General features: G+C 34.2%; 1 protein-coding gene and 1 non-coding gene across 5 annotated transcripts; both read right to left on the bottom strand.

The window, feature by feature from the left end:
* Positions 1–226: 226 nt before the first annotated feature.
* Positions 227–345, bottom strand: Trnal-caa (transfer RNA leucine (anticodon CAA)). Its single transcript has 2 exons — positions 308–345; positions 227–272 (listed from the first exon to the last, which is right to left on the bottom strand). It is a non-coding gene; the product is annotated as a tRNA-Leu (tRNA).
* A 3,999-nt stretch (positions 346–4,344) lies between these two features.
* LOC149729560 (ATP-sensitive inward rectifier potassium channel 12-like) lies at positions 4,345–16,191 on the bottom strand. 4 transcript variants are annotated; one of them, XM_089887454.1, is made up of 12 exons: positions 16,038–16,191; positions 10,789–10,881; positions 10,541–10,636; positions 9,996–10,142; positions 9,527–9,690; positions 9,235–9,358; positions 8,589–8,717; positions 7,490–7,685; positions 6,651–6,812; positions 5,897–6,039; positions 5,342–5,474; positions 4,345–5,139 (listed from the first exon to the last, which is right to left on the bottom strand). In XM_089887454.1, the coding sequence occupies exons 1-12, from the start codon at positions 16,115–16,117 to the stop codon at positions 4,732–4,734; spliced, it is 1,875 nt and encodes a 624-aa protein (XP_089743580.1). In that variant the 5' UTR covers positions 16,118–16,191; the 3' UTR covers positions 4,345–4,731. The 4 variants fall into 4 exon arrangements, with proteins under 4 accessions (XP_089743580.1, XP_089743581.1, XP_089743582.1 ...); XM_089887455.1 differs by having other exon boundaries at positions 5,342–5,471; XM_089887456.1 differs by lacking the exon at positions 16,038–16,191 and adding an exon at positions 13,465–13,493.
* Between the last annotated feature and the right edge of the window lie 4,137 nt (positions 16,192–20,328).

Genomic DNA, 20,328 nt, shown 5'->3' with positions numbered 1-20,328 from the left:
ACATCTGACTTACGCAGTTTTGCCCATATTTAAAGGTATTTGTTCGTCCTGGATATTTTTGTTTTATTTATAGGTCCGATTTTCCCGTTACTTACACTTTTTCATTACAGATATTTTAAGTCTGTCTAAACAATTGTAACTTATTAATTTACATGGTTCTGTTTGTGGTAAATATAATATATCAATCGTTAATAAAATAATAAGTTTTTTTTAAATGAAAAATATGTGTCAGAAGTGGGATTCGAACCCACGCCTCCATTCGGAGACCAGAATACTCAACACCGCATAGTGGCGAAGAACTCGCGTTCTTGAGTCTGGCGCCTTAGACCACTCGGCCATCCTGACTTGCTTTAAACGTAGATCGAAAACACAGACTGATTCTTTAGGGCGGTCGAATTTCGCCGTGTCGCAATTTAAAAGATAAAATTTGCGACAACTTATTAGCGTATCGTAGACCCGCGAGCCCAATATAAAACAAGTGTTTGCATTTGTATGCACACATGTTGTTAAGATAATCTTTTGTTGTTAAGTTGTCATAAAGTTTCTAAATCCCGAAGACAGAATGTTAAGTATGATGCAATAATAATAATTAACTATTTGGATATTGCGTCAAGAGCCACCAAACACATTCGACGTAATAAATTTAAAACAACCGAATACCGGCCAAATTAAGGGACTGAACCTGTTTTTGTGCGCACTTTCAATGTAAACTTCGACATGAATGCACGTTTGTATCAGTGAGGTCCAAAGGACATAGATAGTTGTATATCTATTTACTTTGGTGAGGTATATGCAACAGTTTGAGACAAATTGGTTTACGGGTCACCAGATGAATGAATGAATAAATGTAACTTGCTTTTAACTTCGCGTGGCCGGAAAATGACCGTCGTTATAACACGTGTGTTCTGTTTCACCAAACCAGAAAACAACACAAAGGCCCCTATTAAATCGACAGCTGTCGAGGTTCTAAAAGAGAAACAAACAAAATGCACAGTAGTAAACGATGATAGATATCAACCATATCATGCTTCGTCACAGACCTATTTAAGAATGTTTTGGTTTTTGTGTTAGACACAAAAATAGTAATAAAAAAAGGAACAAAAATAGTAACTTAAGTTTAGTATTTTGGTCATAAAATATAAGCCTATTTTTTTGATCATGGAAATGACCTCGGATAGTGTTAAAAGTATTACTGTATACTCGCCATCTTTAAACACCCTACGTTATGGATTCCAAGATTGTGTTTCCAGCTACTCTAGAAGTCATTTCAGTCCAGGACTTAAGATACAAACCCCGAGCATGGGAGGATCCAGTCCTTATTAAGGAGTCTATGGCATATATATTTAAGTAATTTTACAATGCATGATAAAAAAAACATCCTGTTGTTCGAATACAGTATAAGCATAGTATACATGGTATATGTGTTAGTAAATAAAGTAAAATTAATATGCTGATTAATAAGTGTGTTAGTAGTATTTGCTTATTTTAGGCTACAAAATAATCAACTTATTTTTGCTGGCTTTAAATCGAAAACTTTAACGTGTATTGCAGTGTAGAACGGGCAGCCTAAAATCATTGTTAACATAAATTATCTTTAAGTGCAAATGACTTAATTTCGAACATATATATTTTTTAAATATTAACTTGTTATTATATCAGTGTATATTATATTTGAATAACCCCTTAGGTGAAAATTATCAATTTAAAAGCTAACTTTCCAAATTTGGCAATAAAAACCTACAAACTACAATGTGGGGAAAATGGGACACCAAATAGAAATATTTTTACATTAACATTCTGCAACTTGTAGTTAACCTGCCGAACTTGATGGCCGTGCTAGTATCTTTATTATGTAAACTTTATAACTCTAAAATGATATTATTTGTTTTCTTGTTCCCAAATTAAAGTCATATTGATCCCTGCCTGTTTTCCTGATGTCTATATATTTTACAAAACTAAAACTAGTTTCTATTTATTAAAGCTTCTTGGCTTCTTTCACAGACTTAAGCAAGGTAAGAATATCTCCTCTTATACTGGTCCTTTAAAAATCAAGTTTAAACATTCTTTTTATTGCCCTACTGCTATAGTTTTCAGCATGTTATACCCAGAGCCATATAAATACCGAGTAGACAAACCCTAAGTTAATATAGACCAGTGGTTCCCAACTCGTTTTTATGGCGGCCCATTTAAAAACAAAATTCAGTTCGGTACAATCGTGCGACCCAAGCATATTGTCGTAATATTTAAAGTTATAGTAGGTTGGAGAAGATGGGACACTTTGTCAGATGAGACATTTTTTTAATTTTCTTTTTACGGACCCCCATTTAAAGATAATCAGAAAAATAAGGTTACAGAATTATTCGACAGTAATATTACTGTAGGAGCTAGGGTTTAGCTCGAACGCGGCTGCAGTTTTAGCCGTATAAGAAATAAGCGACTGATGTCTATAACTTAATTAATGCTCTCCACTTGATGAATATATACAGATGTATTGACGATAACGCAAATCATAAACGATAGCCAGATTCCAACAATAACCAAAAATAACAGCCACAGCAACCAGATAGAGCCAAAGAGATCCACAGAGAGAGACAGCCAGAGAGAGAGCCAGAGAGCCCGAGAGAGAGATTAAAAACAGTTATGTTCAGTCGCTTATTCAAATAGAACATTGTTAATAGCTGAACACATAATAACTAAATCTTAAACAGTTACGCTAAATTGCGATGCTAACAGAACCATGCAAGAACCTATACTGAAACGCAGACTAGAGAGACGGCGTTCGCATAACGAAGACAGGAGAAAGGCAATAAATAAGCCAGTCAGACGGTGGCGCTAGACAGTCATAAAATAGTAATTGTTGGAGTTAACAATTACGACTTTATAAAACGCGCGTCAAAGCTGATTGCTGTTTTAAAATATTTTCAAAAAAGGTAAAATAGAAACAGTATATTTTAAACAGGTAAAAAAACTGCGAAATAGTAAAATGCTAATTTTAAATGTCGCGCAAAAATATAACAAAAGCAGATGAAATTTTGCGGTTAGCAAGCATGAACAATTAAACTAGTTTCATAGCTTCATAAAACAACCTTGAATATTTCGTCCAGTTTAATTTTGTCTTATAAAACTAGTTTTATAGTTTTGTAAAAAAATACACTGAGATATATGCAAAGGGAAAACGGGCAGGGGTAAATATGAGTTTAATTTGAAATAAAAACAATAAAAAAATATCGATTTAAAGGTGTATGTATAAAGTTTACATTGCAAATTCATGAAATAGCACAGCCGGTTAAATTCGGTAGGTTACCTACAAGTTGTAGGATGCTGCTAATGTAAATATATTTCAAATTAGTGTCCCATCTTCCCCCACATTGTAGTTTTGCATGTTTTTATTGCCAAACTTTTAAACTTTATCAATAGTTATTATCAATTTTCTGTTATTACAGGTTCATATACAATTGTAGGATACAATATTTATCAATTGATATTCGAACAACACCCATACCCGTTCAAACAATACCAATTGTTATACAGTGAATATACTGCAGGTAACATGTTAAAAACTATATCAGTAGGGCAAGGAAAAGAATGTTTAAACTTGATTTTCAAAGGGTACAGTTTTATTTCGTGTCATTTACGTGTATTCCTAACAATAAATTCACTCATCAATCAAAATTAACAGTGATTTTAAAGTTTTAAACTGTCCTATCTTGCCCTTTATATTTTAGAATTTGTAAAATGACACCTTTTGTGCGGATCGCTAAAACTCCTCGTGTGTTTTAATATATTTTTTGTATTGTTTTCAATTGAATGAATGATGATAGTACTAATTCGTGGTATTAACCCAAAACCGTAATGTTGTATAGTTGGGTGGGAGAAGATGGGACACATTTAGCACAGAATACCCAAATATCCTAATCGTGTTTTAAACAATTAACAACGGTGCATGGGAGTTGTAAACATACCGTTTCCTAATTCTTTGAATGTTTTTTGCTTACTACTAAATTGGAAGAGAAAATAGAATGAACAGGTGTCCCACCTTCTCCCACCCTACTATATTTTAGAAATATTGCCCCCTACTATATTTTAGAAATTTTGGGCAATATGTGCTTAAGAAGCCCATCTTCTCCCATTTTCTTTTTCGCGCTACAGTATATTTGCAGAAGAAAGTTTGTCTATAAGAAGGTTTGGAAGCTTCGTTGTTCTTCAGTTTAGAATGTGCTGTCGAAATGCAGCGATGTTTGCTGTCACCTTATTGTATCGATTAAAGCCGTCTGGGATATGTATTGTTGTTAAGTGATGTTTGGTAGGAGCATTTTACTGCATAAAAATGTACGAAAATACAACTTTTTAGATTTGAATGATTTTCTTTTATTATCAAACTTTCAGCCAATGTCACATGAAAACGTCAGCTAACGCTGCTAACCTATTACGAAACACAAATATGACGTGGACGAAAGGCACAAAAAAGACGCACGCGAATTAAAAACGGAATTAACAGAAAGGCACATTTCACTTCCGACGGTGTATGATATTTTCGAAGGGACTTTTGGAAAACGTTTTGATCATTTTGCGTGTGTTGCATATTCTTCGGTTCACCATGTTGCTTTGTTGGTGATTATCAGGTAACACTTTCCGGTAATGTATACACAAAGGTCATGGGAAGTTTTTGGAAGCAATTTCACCTTGAATTTAAGTAGGTAGCAATTGATCATGTTTTACAACGCTTACTATTTACACGCAAAGAGCATTGTTTTCGCACTCGATAAAAGATTTTTCGGCGTTACTTTGTGCCAATTGCTCATCTCCCGAGCGACCGCGCATCAATAATAGTCTGATGTCGTCGGAAGATTTCGCTTGTTGGACTGTAACGTCACTGTACTGAGGGTTGGATTTATTGATCGCGCTTCGGAACGATGACGACGTTTTAAGCGAGCCGTTAGATGGCGCTTTGTGCAGCTCTATTTCGCCCACACGAACCAGCGTCGCACCTTTTCCCGGACTTATTTCTTCGGCGACGTCAACCAGGAGTTCTGACGACGGCAAAGATTTCCTCGAATTTACAAGTGAGCCCATACGCTCTGACTCGGAAACAGTTTTATTGTCTTCAGATTCGTCAGATAATGAAGTGGTCGAAGTTAACTGTAAACACATATCAAACGTCGTTTATAACAACTCTAGAAACCGTTGTAAACTCTTTTTATCTCTTCGGATACAGTAGCAAATTCAAATTAAAAAACAACTACACAATGTAACTCTTTAAGTCGTCAGGATTTTTGTTGGTTAGTGTGCATGCCTCTAATAAAATCAGCTAACAAAAATGGAGGAAACTTATTCAACTTACCACTTTGTTGTTCTCTGTGTTCAGTGTTTGTGAACTATAAGCTCTTGTTAAATCTTCCACTGCAGTATAACCTGAGTCTTTACCATCTGATGCACTGGATGATGGATCATGTTGGTGACTGTGGATTGAACTTCTAAAACATACAAAGGTAATTATTTGGAGCATAGATATATCAAATACCTGTTTAGGAATTTAAATAGCTCTAAACGTTTTTTGACCAAAAAAGCGATTAATTATATCTGAATATAACCAGACATACTTGATTTATGTTTAATCATACTTTGCTTGGTACATTCTTTTGCAGACAATAAAAAATTAAACGCCTCGAATAAGTACCATGAACTTATTCTTTGTTTTTAGTTTGAGCCTTATATGAGTCTCATAGTGTATGTTGACGCATGTCACACTGATATAATTACAATTTAAAGCAAATGTAAACAGTCCTTAAAAAACTAATTAACCAGAAAAGCCAATGGTATAGTTATACTTGCGCTAAATAAAAACTTCGACATAATTTAACAGCATTAAAAAAAACGTAAAAAATGTTTCACATACCTAATACTTGAGCTTTCGCTGTCTGCTTGTCTATTTTTCTTGTTGTTGTTCATTGAAGATTCCACCAAAGTATTCATTTCTGAATTGGATGCACAACTCAAGTATTTTGCACTTTGATGAGGCGAGTTTGGTGTCATATATGTCTGTAAGTCAGGAATGTCATTGTTGGTATTTCAATACATAAATACCCTGATACACATCCCATTCTGTAATTGTTTGCAGTTAAACTTGAAACACATTGAACCCTTCGGATAATTATTTTATAATCTACATTCTTAATAACACATTTTATGCACAATGATCACTACCATAACAGAAGAAACAAAATGTATGAATAGTTAGACCAAATCATCATATTATCTCTTATTCATTCATTATATGCGACCATTAAAAAGTCTGTAATGATTTGAATATAACTTTGAATAATAATTAGTAACTGATATGAATTGTAAATTCTTCTTTCAATTAGAATAAGGTCAGATACCATCACTCATAATGACTCATTGATACTGTTGTGCAATGGCTTTAATTTATATATACATCATGAACCTTTCCATGACCTACTAGTTTACTCGATTCAAAGAAATTTAAGGCCAACTGTACTACCCAAAACTTACTGGGCAGTTCCGACTGCTATTCTAATTTGTTTTATATTTGATTTCATTTTTCAATTCTTGCTTTTTTTATAAATCACACAGATTTACCTGAAGTTACTGTTAAAATTTGTGAGAAAAAAAAATAGTTAAGGCCTAACCTTGTTAAATTTCCCAAAGTTGACTTTATATCCATTGTTCCTGGTAAATGAAATCATATTCTGAAACCGATGACCCCATAGAATTTCATTTGGAAGATATGATGCTCTTGCCTGAGTTGTCATGCCTGTGGCTTCCACCATGCCCTCTAAGATGAGGATTACCTAATAGATTAAATATTGCATGTTTAAGAAAGCTTTGAACTAAGGCTGTTACAAATGAAAATGTATGGAATAATGTGGTAAAAGTGACAATTTTTTTTTATTTGCAAGTAAGGCTTTTCTCACAAGCTGTCAATGGATTACAGTAGCAGAAAAAAGATACATCTTATTGCTTTTAAAATTTATACACTGACACAGCAAAACTTTGTTTGTATTACATTATAGATGCCATCAATCAAAGTTATTTCTTGTCAACCTAGTACAAACTTAGAGGGTTTATTACATAATAAATATGTTTGTTTAAATGTGGTTTCTTATTAAAAAGCTATAATCACTTTGAATGTTTGGAATAAGAAGATTAAATAAACCACCTTTGTTACCTTCAATTATTAACAAAGGTTGGTGTCAGTTAATGATAACCACAGTGTTGTGTTGTATCTGTTATGTGTAAAGGTAACAGAAATCCTATGAGCCTACCAGCTGTGATACATTCATAACATATAGTGGTATGGTACTACTAGCTGGTTAAGAATATATGTAAACTTTTAATTTTCCACATGTAAAGAAAGTTTGTTGACTTTTTAAAATTCTTGCTTTTCCAGAGAGATAAAAAAGTTCAATGAATTACACAAGTTACAGTATAACTGTTTGATAGCAAATGGGAGAAATTGTAAACCTACCTCAAAATTCGCATGAGGTAGATCCTCTGCATTAAGCTCCCACAGTGGACTGTTCTCGTCAATTGGATGACAAATTGTTTGTGGGGTTACAAGAAAAAGTCGATCAGAATCATTCTTTAGATCCAAGTGAAGATCTATTTGTTCAAGGGGAATGAATTCTCCTTCAAGAGTTTCTCGTGAATGAATGTATTGCATCCTAAATAATGTTTATTTTAACAATGTAACATATGTAAAAAGAATCTATGTAAAAACAAATATATAGAAAGCAACATGTTTACCTAATAAGAAAGCAAAGATAGACCTTTAAGTGCTTGTAAATACTAATATAAAATATTTAGCTTTCTGTGATTAAATATGAAGTACTAAACGCATTGTAACAAATTGACAAAATTTTGATTTAACCATCTGCAACAGCTTGCAGATTTTTATATGTTTGTGTGTTATACACGGACTTCCAGGAAATGGTCAACATATTTGGGCTACTGTTTGTTTACTACAGCATTGTCTATTGCTCAACTGTAAAGCTATGAATAGGCTTTTAATGGCATTAACCACGAAAAGGGCAATTTAACTTTTATAGTGGTTGCTTAACAATAAAATTGACATAAAACAGCTGACACAATACCTGCTCCTTGTTAAGCATTGCAGAGGTTACATTTATTTGTAAAGTTATACTTAGCATCGTTTATCGAAAATTATAAATACTATCATTCATATGTTGCTTTTTTGCTTAATATGAAGCTCAAATGGCAAAAAAAAACTCATGTTATTGATTATTGCATAACACTGAGTGTGCAGACATGCAGATGTTACGATTCACTGCATGTCACAAAACAATGCTGGCTATTATTCAAGTTATAAGCTTTTCCACAACTCCGCAACACATGGTTGTAACAAACCACACTATTCATTCAAACGTGAACACTGAGAAACAAATGTTTACAGTAAACAAGCAACTAGGTTGCCTTATATAGAAAATACTGCCAACTTTTAATGTACGTGCAAAGCTTGCAACAAATAAGGTTACTGCAATTCGTCAGCATTTTGAACATCAAGTAACTCACAATAAAGATTATTATTACAGGTGTAGCCAGCTAACCTGATGGTTGCTTCAACAAGATGACTTTTTCTTAAGTTTCCAACTCGCACCATCAAACATAATTGGCCATCTCTCATATTAATGACGGCCTTGTTGCTGAACATCAAAGTTTCTGCTCTTTTCTTTGGTCTGTGACAAAATTAACCAATTTTATATAATGAAATAATGCAATCGTAATGTAATAACTTGGATTAAACTAAGTGCTTCGATGTTAATAATGTTTTTGTTTTTTTTAATATTAAAAACACTTCATTGTATGCAACATTTTTTATTTTGTTGTTCATACAGCAAATAAAACAATTTTTTATTAGTTGTTCTACGTTAATAAAAATTTCTGTTTGGCAAAAATGCTAATTTTCCTATCAAACAATTATAAAAGTCAAAAACACACCATGCATACTGTAGTCTAGGTAAAGGAAAGGTTAACGTCAATTGCTCTAATTAGAATGGTGACTATTTTAACTGAAATAGAAAATAACCAAGTATTTTCCAATGTTGTGCAATGTAAAACAAGATCAAAGGCATCTTGATTTGAAACCTTTTAAACAATGATTTAGTCTTTAGTTTACAGCTAACATTCAATCATACAATTTAAAGTTTTGGTAACCAGAATTTTCTGTATACTATAACAATTTACAAAGTTTACCTTGAAATTTTTGCCATAATGAGACCAATCATAAAAGCATCAAGAATGCATCCGAATACAGACTGTACAACAACCATAAAGACAGTGAATGGACATTCCTCTGTTACTACCCGGAATCCGTATCCTGTAGATTAATGACAATAAATAAATCTTTATCTTTACGTGGTTTGGTAATGACAGTTGTTAAAGCATATTTTCCTAATCCAGTTATAATATGATATTTCATTTACAAGGTATTTTAAGTAAAATTAAAAACTTAAACACTTTTAATGTTCAGGTTATCCATACTTACCTATGGTAGTTTGTGTTTCCAAGGAGAATAGAAATGAAGAAGTGAAAGGATGATTTATATCAAGGTTGTTAACGCAGGGTGTAAAAGATTCATTCGCAGCTCGAACGGCAAAATCACCATGAAGATATGATATCAACCAAAAGACAAGAGCAAAACAAATCCAACTAAAAAATGCAATTTTTGTACACAATGATTAGGATTTCAGAAAAAAACAAATTTGAAAAAAATGTTCTCGGACTTGGGTCCCTACCATTGGGTCCCTTCTCTTTGATCAGGGTTATACAAGAGATCTTGAATCAAAGTCATTAAAAATTAACAACGTCCGTGTAATAGAAACATATATAGGACCAATATGTCATTATAGGATTCTGTCTGGACAAAATCTATAATGAGATTAGCTATATTCAAATTAGAAAGTTAGAAATAAATGGTTAGTTGTAATAATAAAGGCAAATTTAAAATAACTCACCTTACAACAAACGCAGCACTAAATACAAAAAGGTTCCATCTCCATTTTAAATCAACACCAGTTGTAAAAATATCTGCGATAAACCTTCGTGGTTTGTCTGTTAAATTTGAATGGCTAACATTGCAATGTCCGGTCTTTTTTATAAATCTAAAAACAAAAGACATATATACTTAATCGAAATAATGTATCAGTAAAGCTGTTTGAAACAGTTTTAAATTTAAACCATTGTTTACTCTTAAGAAAATAAATGTGACATATTTATGTGGTGTATTATATAAATAATCAAGAATCTAATCATTACCTTTTAATATATAATATTATTAAGCTATTTGAAACAATTTAAAATTTTAAACACTTATATCAAATTAATTTGCCTGTCTGCTGAAAGTTGCTGCCTGCTGGGATCAAATCTAATAAAATAGATGCAAAGTTTTCTGATTTATAATTCTAACTTTTTATTTCCTTTAAAATAGGAAGTCAATAGTAATGGACTTGATTTAAATTTAGAAAAACTGTTAGATTTAAATTAAAAAGTATTTTTTTACCTGACACCCTTATGTGATATAAGATTACTTCTCTCTTTTACTTGATCATCTTCTTCCATGTGATATGTCATCATGCCCTGAAGACTGCTGCTGTTACTGAAGGAAGAAAGACATTAAGAAAAGCAAAAATGCGTTTACCTACTCTAGCATTAATTATTCATAACCAGTGATCTATAGGACGGCAAAGTACAAGAATGGACGGATTTTTTGTTCCTTATCATCGACTGTAAACACGAGGTTATGTTTACCTTACTTTCCGCAAGTTGTTCATGTTGCTTTGATTGTGAATTTCCACGCTTCCACTCACGCTAGGCAATTCAGATATATTTCTTAACGTACATCTGCAAATAACATACGCTCAGTTACGTAATTGTCTCTATATAGTTAATGCCGTAACTGCGAACATTACAACTTTATTAAATTTGTTGAAAATTAATACTCGTACATAACTGTAGCCGACGACTATTAACCACAGCTTAGCAGACGCTCACTGCATTATGCTGTACGATACTTTTGTAGAGCACTTTGCAATTCCCAGCGGCCTATATTGAAATGATCTTGAATCTCACAACACTGACGGCATTTTAAACTGCTCGGTCTTCGCTATTTTACTGCCGGAAATACACACCGATGAACTCTTGACTTTTACGTATCTTGTTTATGATATCTTCGCTATTCTTATAGTTGTTGTAACACGATCATGTTATGCGTGTCAGCACTTTAATATCCTCGAGCAATATTTGCGTCGCAATAACAATAATTTACTCAAAAGGTAAAGTTCTTCTATATAGCAGCGGCCAGTTCAAACAAAGGCGCTCATGTTTTAAAGGATGCTGAGTAATGACGTGGCAATTCTCACGCACACTTCATAAGTACCTACGCACTCATGGTGCTTTCCCAGTACATATAGTTTCTTTGATACAACCATTTTAACCTATTGTTGTATACCGATTTACGTTATACGGCGTGGGAGTAATAACAATTGTGAAGAATGCCAGGCATCAATGACTATGCGCGTTATGGTCGTAATACAGTTATGCATACTGTGTTGAAACATAAGCTAGACTGCCTTTCATAATAGTAAAATTAGGCTAAAGTTTATTGGCACAGTTAATTTAACTAAGGTCTGTACCATATCATAAAAGTAGTCATTTCGTAACTTGGTCTGGTAAATGAACAACTAAAACTCGCTAAATTTAGTAATTTTTTTACCCGATTCTAAATGTGGTTCTACTACTAACTCTACCTGCTATAGCTTCATACAGCAGTGCCTATATGTGATGATAGCGTATCCGGTCTACTGCCTGGCTGTGACAGACAGGCGCGCTTCGCTGTGTGACGTACTTTTTCTGCATGCATTAAAATATCATGCATCATTGAACCTAGAACTGCGTGTGTTTTTCAAATCGCTGCATACTTCTACCTGTTCTAGTATACAGTTTTAGATTTATTTTCTAAAAGCATAAACCCTCATACACATTCTCTCTAATACCGAGAAGAAACTGTTGACATTTACAAACACCCCCATTGTCTAGAGAAACCACGAACGGGTAGCACGTGCTGTGCTCGCCTGTTTTGTCCTTATAGCTCACAATGCCACATCGACCGCAAAAGGAACGCTAATGGATTTATGTGACGTCACAATAGAAAATCTGCGAAGTCCTCAGTGAACAGGGCGAAGAAAGCCGAACAAAATGTAGAATTGTACTTCCGTGATTCGGTTCATTGGCTAACACCGTGTAACTGGAGAAAGCTCAAATATGGGTGTTAGGTTCCCGAATGCGTAACAAAACAGTTGTTCTGAAACAATAGTCTTAATTTTAGCAAAAGCGCGAGCTATTGTTCGTCAATCAAACGTGGTATTTACTCATTCACACTAAAAAATGTAAACAAAGAAAAAGAAAAACTTCCTTTCTGAAGTTACGTATGATCGAGCTTGAATAGAAAGCAGCTTACAAGTAAAAAACTACTAATCTCAGTTGCCCAGTTACAACAATAAGCTTGACACGTATGCTGACTGCCTTGAGTAAATTAAATATGCGGGTGCTGTTCTGTGTGTGTATTTACTCGGTAAACAAAATCTTGATTGTAGAAAGAAATAATTGCAATGCGCGCAATAGACAACGAATATTTATTACACGTCTGAACACCACAAGCTTCGATGAGAGCGACCGATGTTAACGTTGCTGACAAAAAATCACAAGCGCCATGCGTTGAAACATCGCAAATCACTTGGTTTTATTAATTCTAATCTTATCCGCAGTAGCGAATACAAAATCGTAGAATGAATTACAAAACACATACCAATAGTGACCGCAAAATATTCCCAGAACATTAGCCCATGGGAAATAACGGAATTAATACTTCGTTATTTTTAATTATGAAGTAATGTTCGTGGAAATAGGAAAGGTTTAAAACTTTAAACCTTATATATATGTCGAACACATGACGACCGGCCAACCAATAACAAGATAAGAAGCGCTGCCAACTATGTTTATTTGGTTCTAAACTATACATATCGGTAAGTTTGATGTATATACTTGGCTGCTTAAAATAAACAGAATGGTTTGACTCAAAGACGGACAAAATTGGAGCTCTGGGAAATAGAATGACTTTAAAATTAGAAGTACAGGACTCATGGGGAAGCGAATACATCGCACAGGAACCAATTGAAACAACGTCAGCCGTAATTAGGAAACACGCAGCAACGCATGACTTGCGATCTCCAATTTACACAACAAATATTACCAGTTTGTTTCGGCAAGATAACGCATGGATTCTACCGACGATTTATAGACAAACTGCCAAAATCACTCAAGTTTAAAGTTCGCGCAACTCATTGTCACGTATACGCAGCCAAAAGTATGGTTTCTTTTAATAAAAACCAAATCGCGAATATGACTAAAAGCTTTGGCGCGACTCACCTATTTGACGTCATGGTACTTTTCCAAAAAGCTTCGCAACTCCTACTGCGAATAGACAAAGACTGATTTGCTCGCAATTTAATGCAACTTATATACCCAAACCCCGGCAGCTTACCAAGAAACGTATGCTTAGATAACGTTCCAGGTGGTTTGTTATCGATTTGATAATAACAAACCAGTTCATTTTAATACGGGAGGTGCGGTGTAATCAGACGCAATTCTAGCTAAACGGTTCGGACCGGCATGCCCGATTTCAAGAACTGTTCTATTACATTACTAACGAAATTCCCTGCTCACGCTCTGATTAATAATACCACGTTTGCTTCGAAAACATGATCATATTGCACAGGTTGCGTTTTAACGTAACGAAAAGATTACAAATCCGCACGTCCTTAGTCTTCAAGCCCTGTAAATTTCCGCCGTCTCATATGTACAATATACAAGCGAAAACTCACGCGTAAGACGAATACCTTTCCCGTCCCTTCCGGTTAATTTTGTGTATTGCTCGCTTAAAAAAGATTGATTACAAACCAAACCTTTTGTTGGTATTATTCACAGAACAGCCATATGTTGCTTTTTGATAAATTGCTGCTTCGTTGCACTGAAACTACTTTGTCAGCGAACCAGAAAAAAGCGGTTCAAACCTGTTTGCAACTCGAGTAAGTGGGTGTACGTGTGGAGGTCAGAAAGGTTCATTTGGAACGAAAGCTGGCAGAAGGGTTCATTTGAACCAAAATTCTTTCTAGGTCGGCGTGCGAAAAGATAGATGGACCTCCTGCACTTACATAGTCTTTCTAAACATGTTTTAACGACCGCGTTTTGCTTTTGATTTCCTTCTTTCCATTGTTTTAATTTAATCTTCGTTATCTTATTTGAAGAGATAAGTAACACGATTTTGTGCTATACTAAAATGAGAATTTCTATACACTATACTATAGACTTTGCACTCTTACCAAAAGCATTGATATATTGTGTTACTCACAATTTGACTTACATTTTGACTGCAGTTATATATATATGTTAACTTTCTCGCGTCTTTGACTTTAATCCCCAGCAAAATCGGTGTACAGCGTACACCTTTATGTAAAAGCACTGATACCGTCATAATTTGTTGCATTTTACACATAAATTTTTAACCAAATCAACGGTCGGCCGTTATTTGCCTGGAGGTGTTTTTTGGTCGTAACCTAGTCAGGTTATTGCGGTTATCGGCAATACACCATATTCATAGGTGGGCATAACACGATAAGAAGAATTAAATTTCGATTACCAAGGTCACTCGCTGTTCATCAACCGTTTAGGCTGGTTCAAGGGTGTATGTTTTTGGTGTCATATATTCCCTGCGTACATATTTAAGTAACTATTGTTTCCACCAACTTTATAATACAATACAAATATTCAAATAAAATAAGGTGTGTCCGTCATGGCTGTTATACTGAATAGCGTCATCATTATCCACGCTTACTATAACTTGAAAAGATCAAGTACAAAGAACTTTATTTGGTTGGCAAGGCATGTTCTATATGGTTAATTGAACCGATTCTGGCAACGAGCCTTGACATACTTGGCCGTTTATCACCTCCCATATACGCGTTATAGCTTTACGGCCAAGTTTAAAGTGGCACACTTCAATACAGAATGGGCTACGTACCCCTAGAGACCTTAACGATAACCGTTTTCAAAAGCAAACCCCTAAATGCGTAACTGAACATAATTTAAAACAGTTTCAGCCACTAAATTCATATCGCCAGCTTAAAAAGTGTTCTCAGTAAAATCACAGTTTCTTTAGTTTTCCAACAAGTTTTTATTATCCTAATCAAAAATCATTTCAACGCAGTTCGGTGGCTTACCTATAAAGAATCTCCTAAAGACCTTAACAAACCATGTACGCGCCCGTAAAATCTAATTAAAGCTACCTAACGTACTCGTGTAGGTAAAGCTGCCCTTGCAATTTAATGTTTGTGTCAAAACAGCTCAAGTCGTATGTTCGACCTATCGGACTTACAAGTTAAACCTAGCTGTATCAATATGCGTCATTGCGCAAACAATTGCGTCAGAACCGAAACACTTCTTTTCGACAGTCATAAAATAATGCCAAAGTAATTAAATCATCAGCAGATACGTAAATTTACCACCTGTTTTACAGAAAAGCTTGTTTTTAAAGTAATGTTTTCGAAAACAGTCTAGTGTGCATGTTTTTGCAACTTTGGATTTTACGTGACAACGTCTTAAGTTTGGTTTCTAGGATTCGACGCTTAATTGCGTCGCGCCAAAATCGCGCGTTCGATTGATTACAATGCACAATTAGATTACACTCTTTGTGACCTAATGTTACGTCATAATCCCATGAGGAAGCGGCGTTCAGTCGCGCAAAAATCAATTTATTTTGTTAAAACTGGCAAGAAGCTCCTCTAGACACATGCTTAGTACGCTTGTCTGCATAAATTATCTCCTTTGGGTGTATAACATAATTATCATTTTTTCTCTTGCATAACGGTAAAATAAATTTTGATGTTACAAGAAAATATCCAACATCAATGTATGAATTACAATTTTTATAAAAGCATTCTTACCCATTACGTAACGATGAATGTCTCAATCCGGGCAAACCGTAGTTTTCCACACGACCGCGTCTTAACCCCATGTTGTCCATATTCTGTCGACAGCTGGCGCGGGAGTGGACTCGGCTGATGGTATATTGAACTTTTCAACTCTACAATGACCTTAGTTCTAGAACAGTTATACAATTGATAAAGGTAAAGAAATAAAGTTTTTAAATCTGAAACAAAGTTTGTTTTTATTAAATGAAACAAGTACAATATAGGTTTTATACTGTTTCACCACAAATTTCATTTTGCAACAATTATATATATTCTTTAGAAAATAATGCATAGTTTCGCAGGCGTATTACCAATATAGACATTTTGTGGTAACTACTTCCGAGAAGAAAATATAAGATGTTTTTCCTTTAACATAACACTTTTACGAAAGGCATTAACAAAACGGGGACATATTTTGAATATATTAAACATATTCTACATCCTTGTTCTAAATTGCACATTCAAGTGCCAGACACTGCATTCCTTGCATGCATGAGCTCCTGTAGCTTTAACTACAAAAACACACTAGCGCCTTGCCCTTGAAAATTTAGTAAACTGTACTCGTGACTAGGTTTTAAGTATTTTTGCATTATAACTGCTACAGTCAGTATCGAGTAAACTTTTTAATTAAATTTGTTGACACTCAGTTCTAATACTTACAGATTCATTGCCACAGTAAGTCACAGCAAGCTATACGGTGACAAATGCAAATCTTTCTAATCACTGACTGTTTAATGCACTCAATCTGTTCGTGACATCACAAAATCGATGAAGGCTTATTAAGAATCACAATATCCTGTTTTCTCTTACACTTGGCTGGATTTTGCGGCCATTTCGCACGGCTGTACCAACTGTGCTACACTGTTCTTATCGAGTAGGTACTACGGCCGGGCTCTAAACGAACGATACTGCAGGCGATGTGATAGGCACTCGACACGCTTCGAGAGGGAATAAAGACTTTTCGGGTTCTAAACGCTTTTAACTTTCAACGTGAAGTTCTGGAAATACAGAATAAACAAAAGGCCACAGCGTTTCAAAGTATCTCGTTTCTAATTCTTCTATTAGCGTCGAATTCAACCGTTAGCAATGACGTGACTAAAGCAACATCGTTAAAATACTTGAATATTTAAACAATCAGCACGATGTGGGACACAGATGTAAAATAATCGTGTAAACATATGCAACGTTATCTGATGAAATGCTACAATCGTTAGCCAAAATACATGACAAATTTTGTCAGGCAACAGCACTGTAGGCTAAATGATTATCCTATCATAACATAACCTACGCGTAATAAATATGCGTAACAAACACTTGCTATATTAAATATAGCACGTGTTTGTTTTAATATATATCTTGCAATAAGATTACATACTGCCGATGAGCTACTTAATCTTCTTACAGTATAATTTCGGACACATTTAAGATAGCAATTACTAAAAGTTCGCCACAGTGCAACGCAAATTAAATATGCAGCAAACTGCTGTAGAACTATTTTAGACTGATGTATTGAAATTATTTTCCTTTGATGTATTGTTCTTTTCCTTTGATGTATTGTACATTAACGCGGCGCTTTTTTTGTTGGCAGGGGAAATATTTTATTAAGCTTGTTTTTGTCACGTTTTTGCTCAGCTGTTTACCCTCCCTTGGTATATAAAGGCTTCTGAAAATAGCAAGTTGGACATTTTTTTGCAAAGAAGCACCAATTCAAAATAGCCTAGTTGTATAATACTATTACTGTAGTCGAATTCTTAGCAACAAAATTCACACTCGAATCATGACCTGTAAATTAATATGTACAGTAGGGGAAGTCAGACGGGATCCTTTAGCACATGCTGCCAAACTCTAAGTATGACGGCTTTTGGGTGATACCTTGTATAAGTACTACCATACCTTTATTAATTAAAACACTATAAAAATTATATTTAAACACGCAGAAGGAGATGTTTGCACAAATCGTACAACAGTTGTAGTTTTAACGTTTCAGTTATAATAGGCGGGGCAAGATGGTACAGTTATAATATTTGTTTGCTTTGAATAATAAGTAAAATTATTATTAGGAATACATGTAAATAACAAAAAAATAATGTTGTACGTATTAAAATTAAGTTTAAACATTATTTGTCTTGCTTTACTGCTGTAATGTTTAAAATATATAGTAGGATGGAGAAAGATGGGACACTTTGTCAAACGAGACTATTTTTAATTTTCGGACCATAGCTCGATATATTGAAGAGTGTACAGCTGTTCACAGCTCGGTATATTAAAGAATGTCACTGATCCTTTTAAATCTATTCTTTACGTTAATGACCGACACTTGAACACAGCAAACGCGCAATATACAGCAACTTCACTCGCATTATACATCACAATCGTAGTAAAAAAAGGGTAGCGCTAGAGATCACTGTTTAAGGACTACGCCCATACTGGACCAATTTTAATCAGCAAAGTATTTTTGGAATCAATAAAATAGTCGCTTTTGAATTTACCACAAAAATTAAAGGTAACGTGCGGTCTGTTTACGCATTTTAAAAACTATAGCAGTAGAGCAGGAAAAAGAATGTTTAAACTTGATTTTAAAGACGTTTATTATTATTTAGTGTTATCAACGTGTATTCCCAATAATAAATATAATTATTAATCAAAATTAACAACGATTTTAAACCGTCTTGTCTTTTCCTGTGTTTTTTTTAATTTGTAAAATTTCATCTGTTGTGCGAATCGCTATACAACAACTCCTCGTGTGTTTTATTACATATTTTTTAATTGGCATAGTTAGAACACCAATCGATAAATATTGTATCCTACAAACGCATGCATAAAAAATTATAGTCATAAAGGCATTATTTAGAATAACTGTTAAAAAATGTCTTAGCCTATATTGTTAAACATAAGATATTAGATTAGCTATTCAAATCTTCAAATTACAATATTTCGGCAAATTAAATATGATTTGGTAAGCATTCAAAATGATCATCTTTTTTTTCAGACAAAATGTTGTATAGTACAATGGGGGAAGATGGAACTCTTAAGCACACATTGCCAAATATTTCCAAAATCAAAATAGATGACGGTTTTTGGGTAATACCACGAATTAGTACTATCATTCCTTTATTAATTGACACCAACTTAATAAAATATAATAAAACACACGAGGAGTTATTTACCGATCCGCACAACAGGTGAAATTTTAAAAGTCTCGTCTGACAAAGTTTCCCATTTCCCCCCACCCTACTATATACTTTTGTTCGTGTCATCAAATGCGGGTAACAGGGAATTCAAATAAAAAGTTCCGCCTTCCCCCGTGTTCCGTCTTCATTCACCCTACTATAGTACTGTGGGGCATGATGAAACATTTTTTTCTGTCCCATTCGTTAGTAAACAAAGAATGTTTACATAATTTTATAACGTCCTGTTCTTCTAAAAACGAAACATATGTCAAATATTGTATTTGGGTGCCAACAGCATTCCTTCAGTACCACATAGTGTTATTAGATCCAGAGCCATAGAAATACCGAGTAGACCAAGCCATTGTTACGTAAAAGGCAATTTAAGCGCCAATTTGTGCTCCAAAAAACACTGTAGGTATAGGGAAAATGCATGTTTTCGGTAATTTAAAAAGAAATTTAGACTTAAAAATAAATTTAAAGGTTGGAAAAATAAAAAACCGCGATTGAAAAGCGGTGAACTTGTGACATATTAGTCATTTAATATGGATAAACTTATATATATTTTTTTGCAAAGAATTTTTGACAAGGTAAATATAAGCTATTTTTCCCACAAAATGAAATTGCAAACAAAACCTAACTAGTTCGTTTAAACTCATTACGAAAGTCACCGCTTACACTTATGCTCGCTTTTGGAAACAAGATGGCAGCAGTTGGAGTACTATGTGTTTCTACGACTATGATTAGGTCTGGTAGCAAACGTATTAAAGTCGTATAATCACCAGAGTCGTATAAACACGGTATTTGTATGGCTCAGGCTCTGGTAGCAACCAGAGCCATAGAAAGGTTATTTTTTATACGACTCTGGTAGCAACCTCTTTGGTAGCAACAGGTAGATGCATACTACAGTTTCACATATTTTTTTTAAACATATTTGCACAAGAATGTTGTTTTATACTAAGAATATATTTCAACATTTTTCTATTTATTTGCTCAAATAAAGCTCGTTAGGGAGGGGAAAATAAAATTAACCTCTATTTCTTTCATAAGTTCTCGTGATTTCTATTGTTTATAAAAGAAAAAATCGCAATTCTAGA

Source organism: Ciona robusta, chromosome 10 (assembly GCF_009617815.1).
Source record: "Ciona robusta chromosome 10, ASM961781v2".
NCBI lineage: Eukaryota > Metazoa > Chordata > Ascidiacea > Phlebobranchia > Cionidae > Ciona > Ciona robusta.
This window is presented reverse-complemented; position numbering and strand designations above follow the sequence as displayed.

Coding starts and splice junctions, on each gene's coding strand:
- LOC149729560 (XM_089887454.1), bottom strand. CDS start 16,117: ATGGACAACATGGGGTTAAGACGCGGTCGTGTGGAAAACTACGGTTTG. Junction 10,882..16,037: donor CATTCATCGTTACGTAATGG/GTAAGAATGCTT, acceptor TGTTATTTGCAG/ATGTACGTTAAGAAATATAT. Junction 10,143..10,540: donor ATATCACATAAGGGTGTCAG/GTAAAAAAATAC, acceptor TTTTGTTTTTAG/ATTTATAAAAAAGACCGGAC.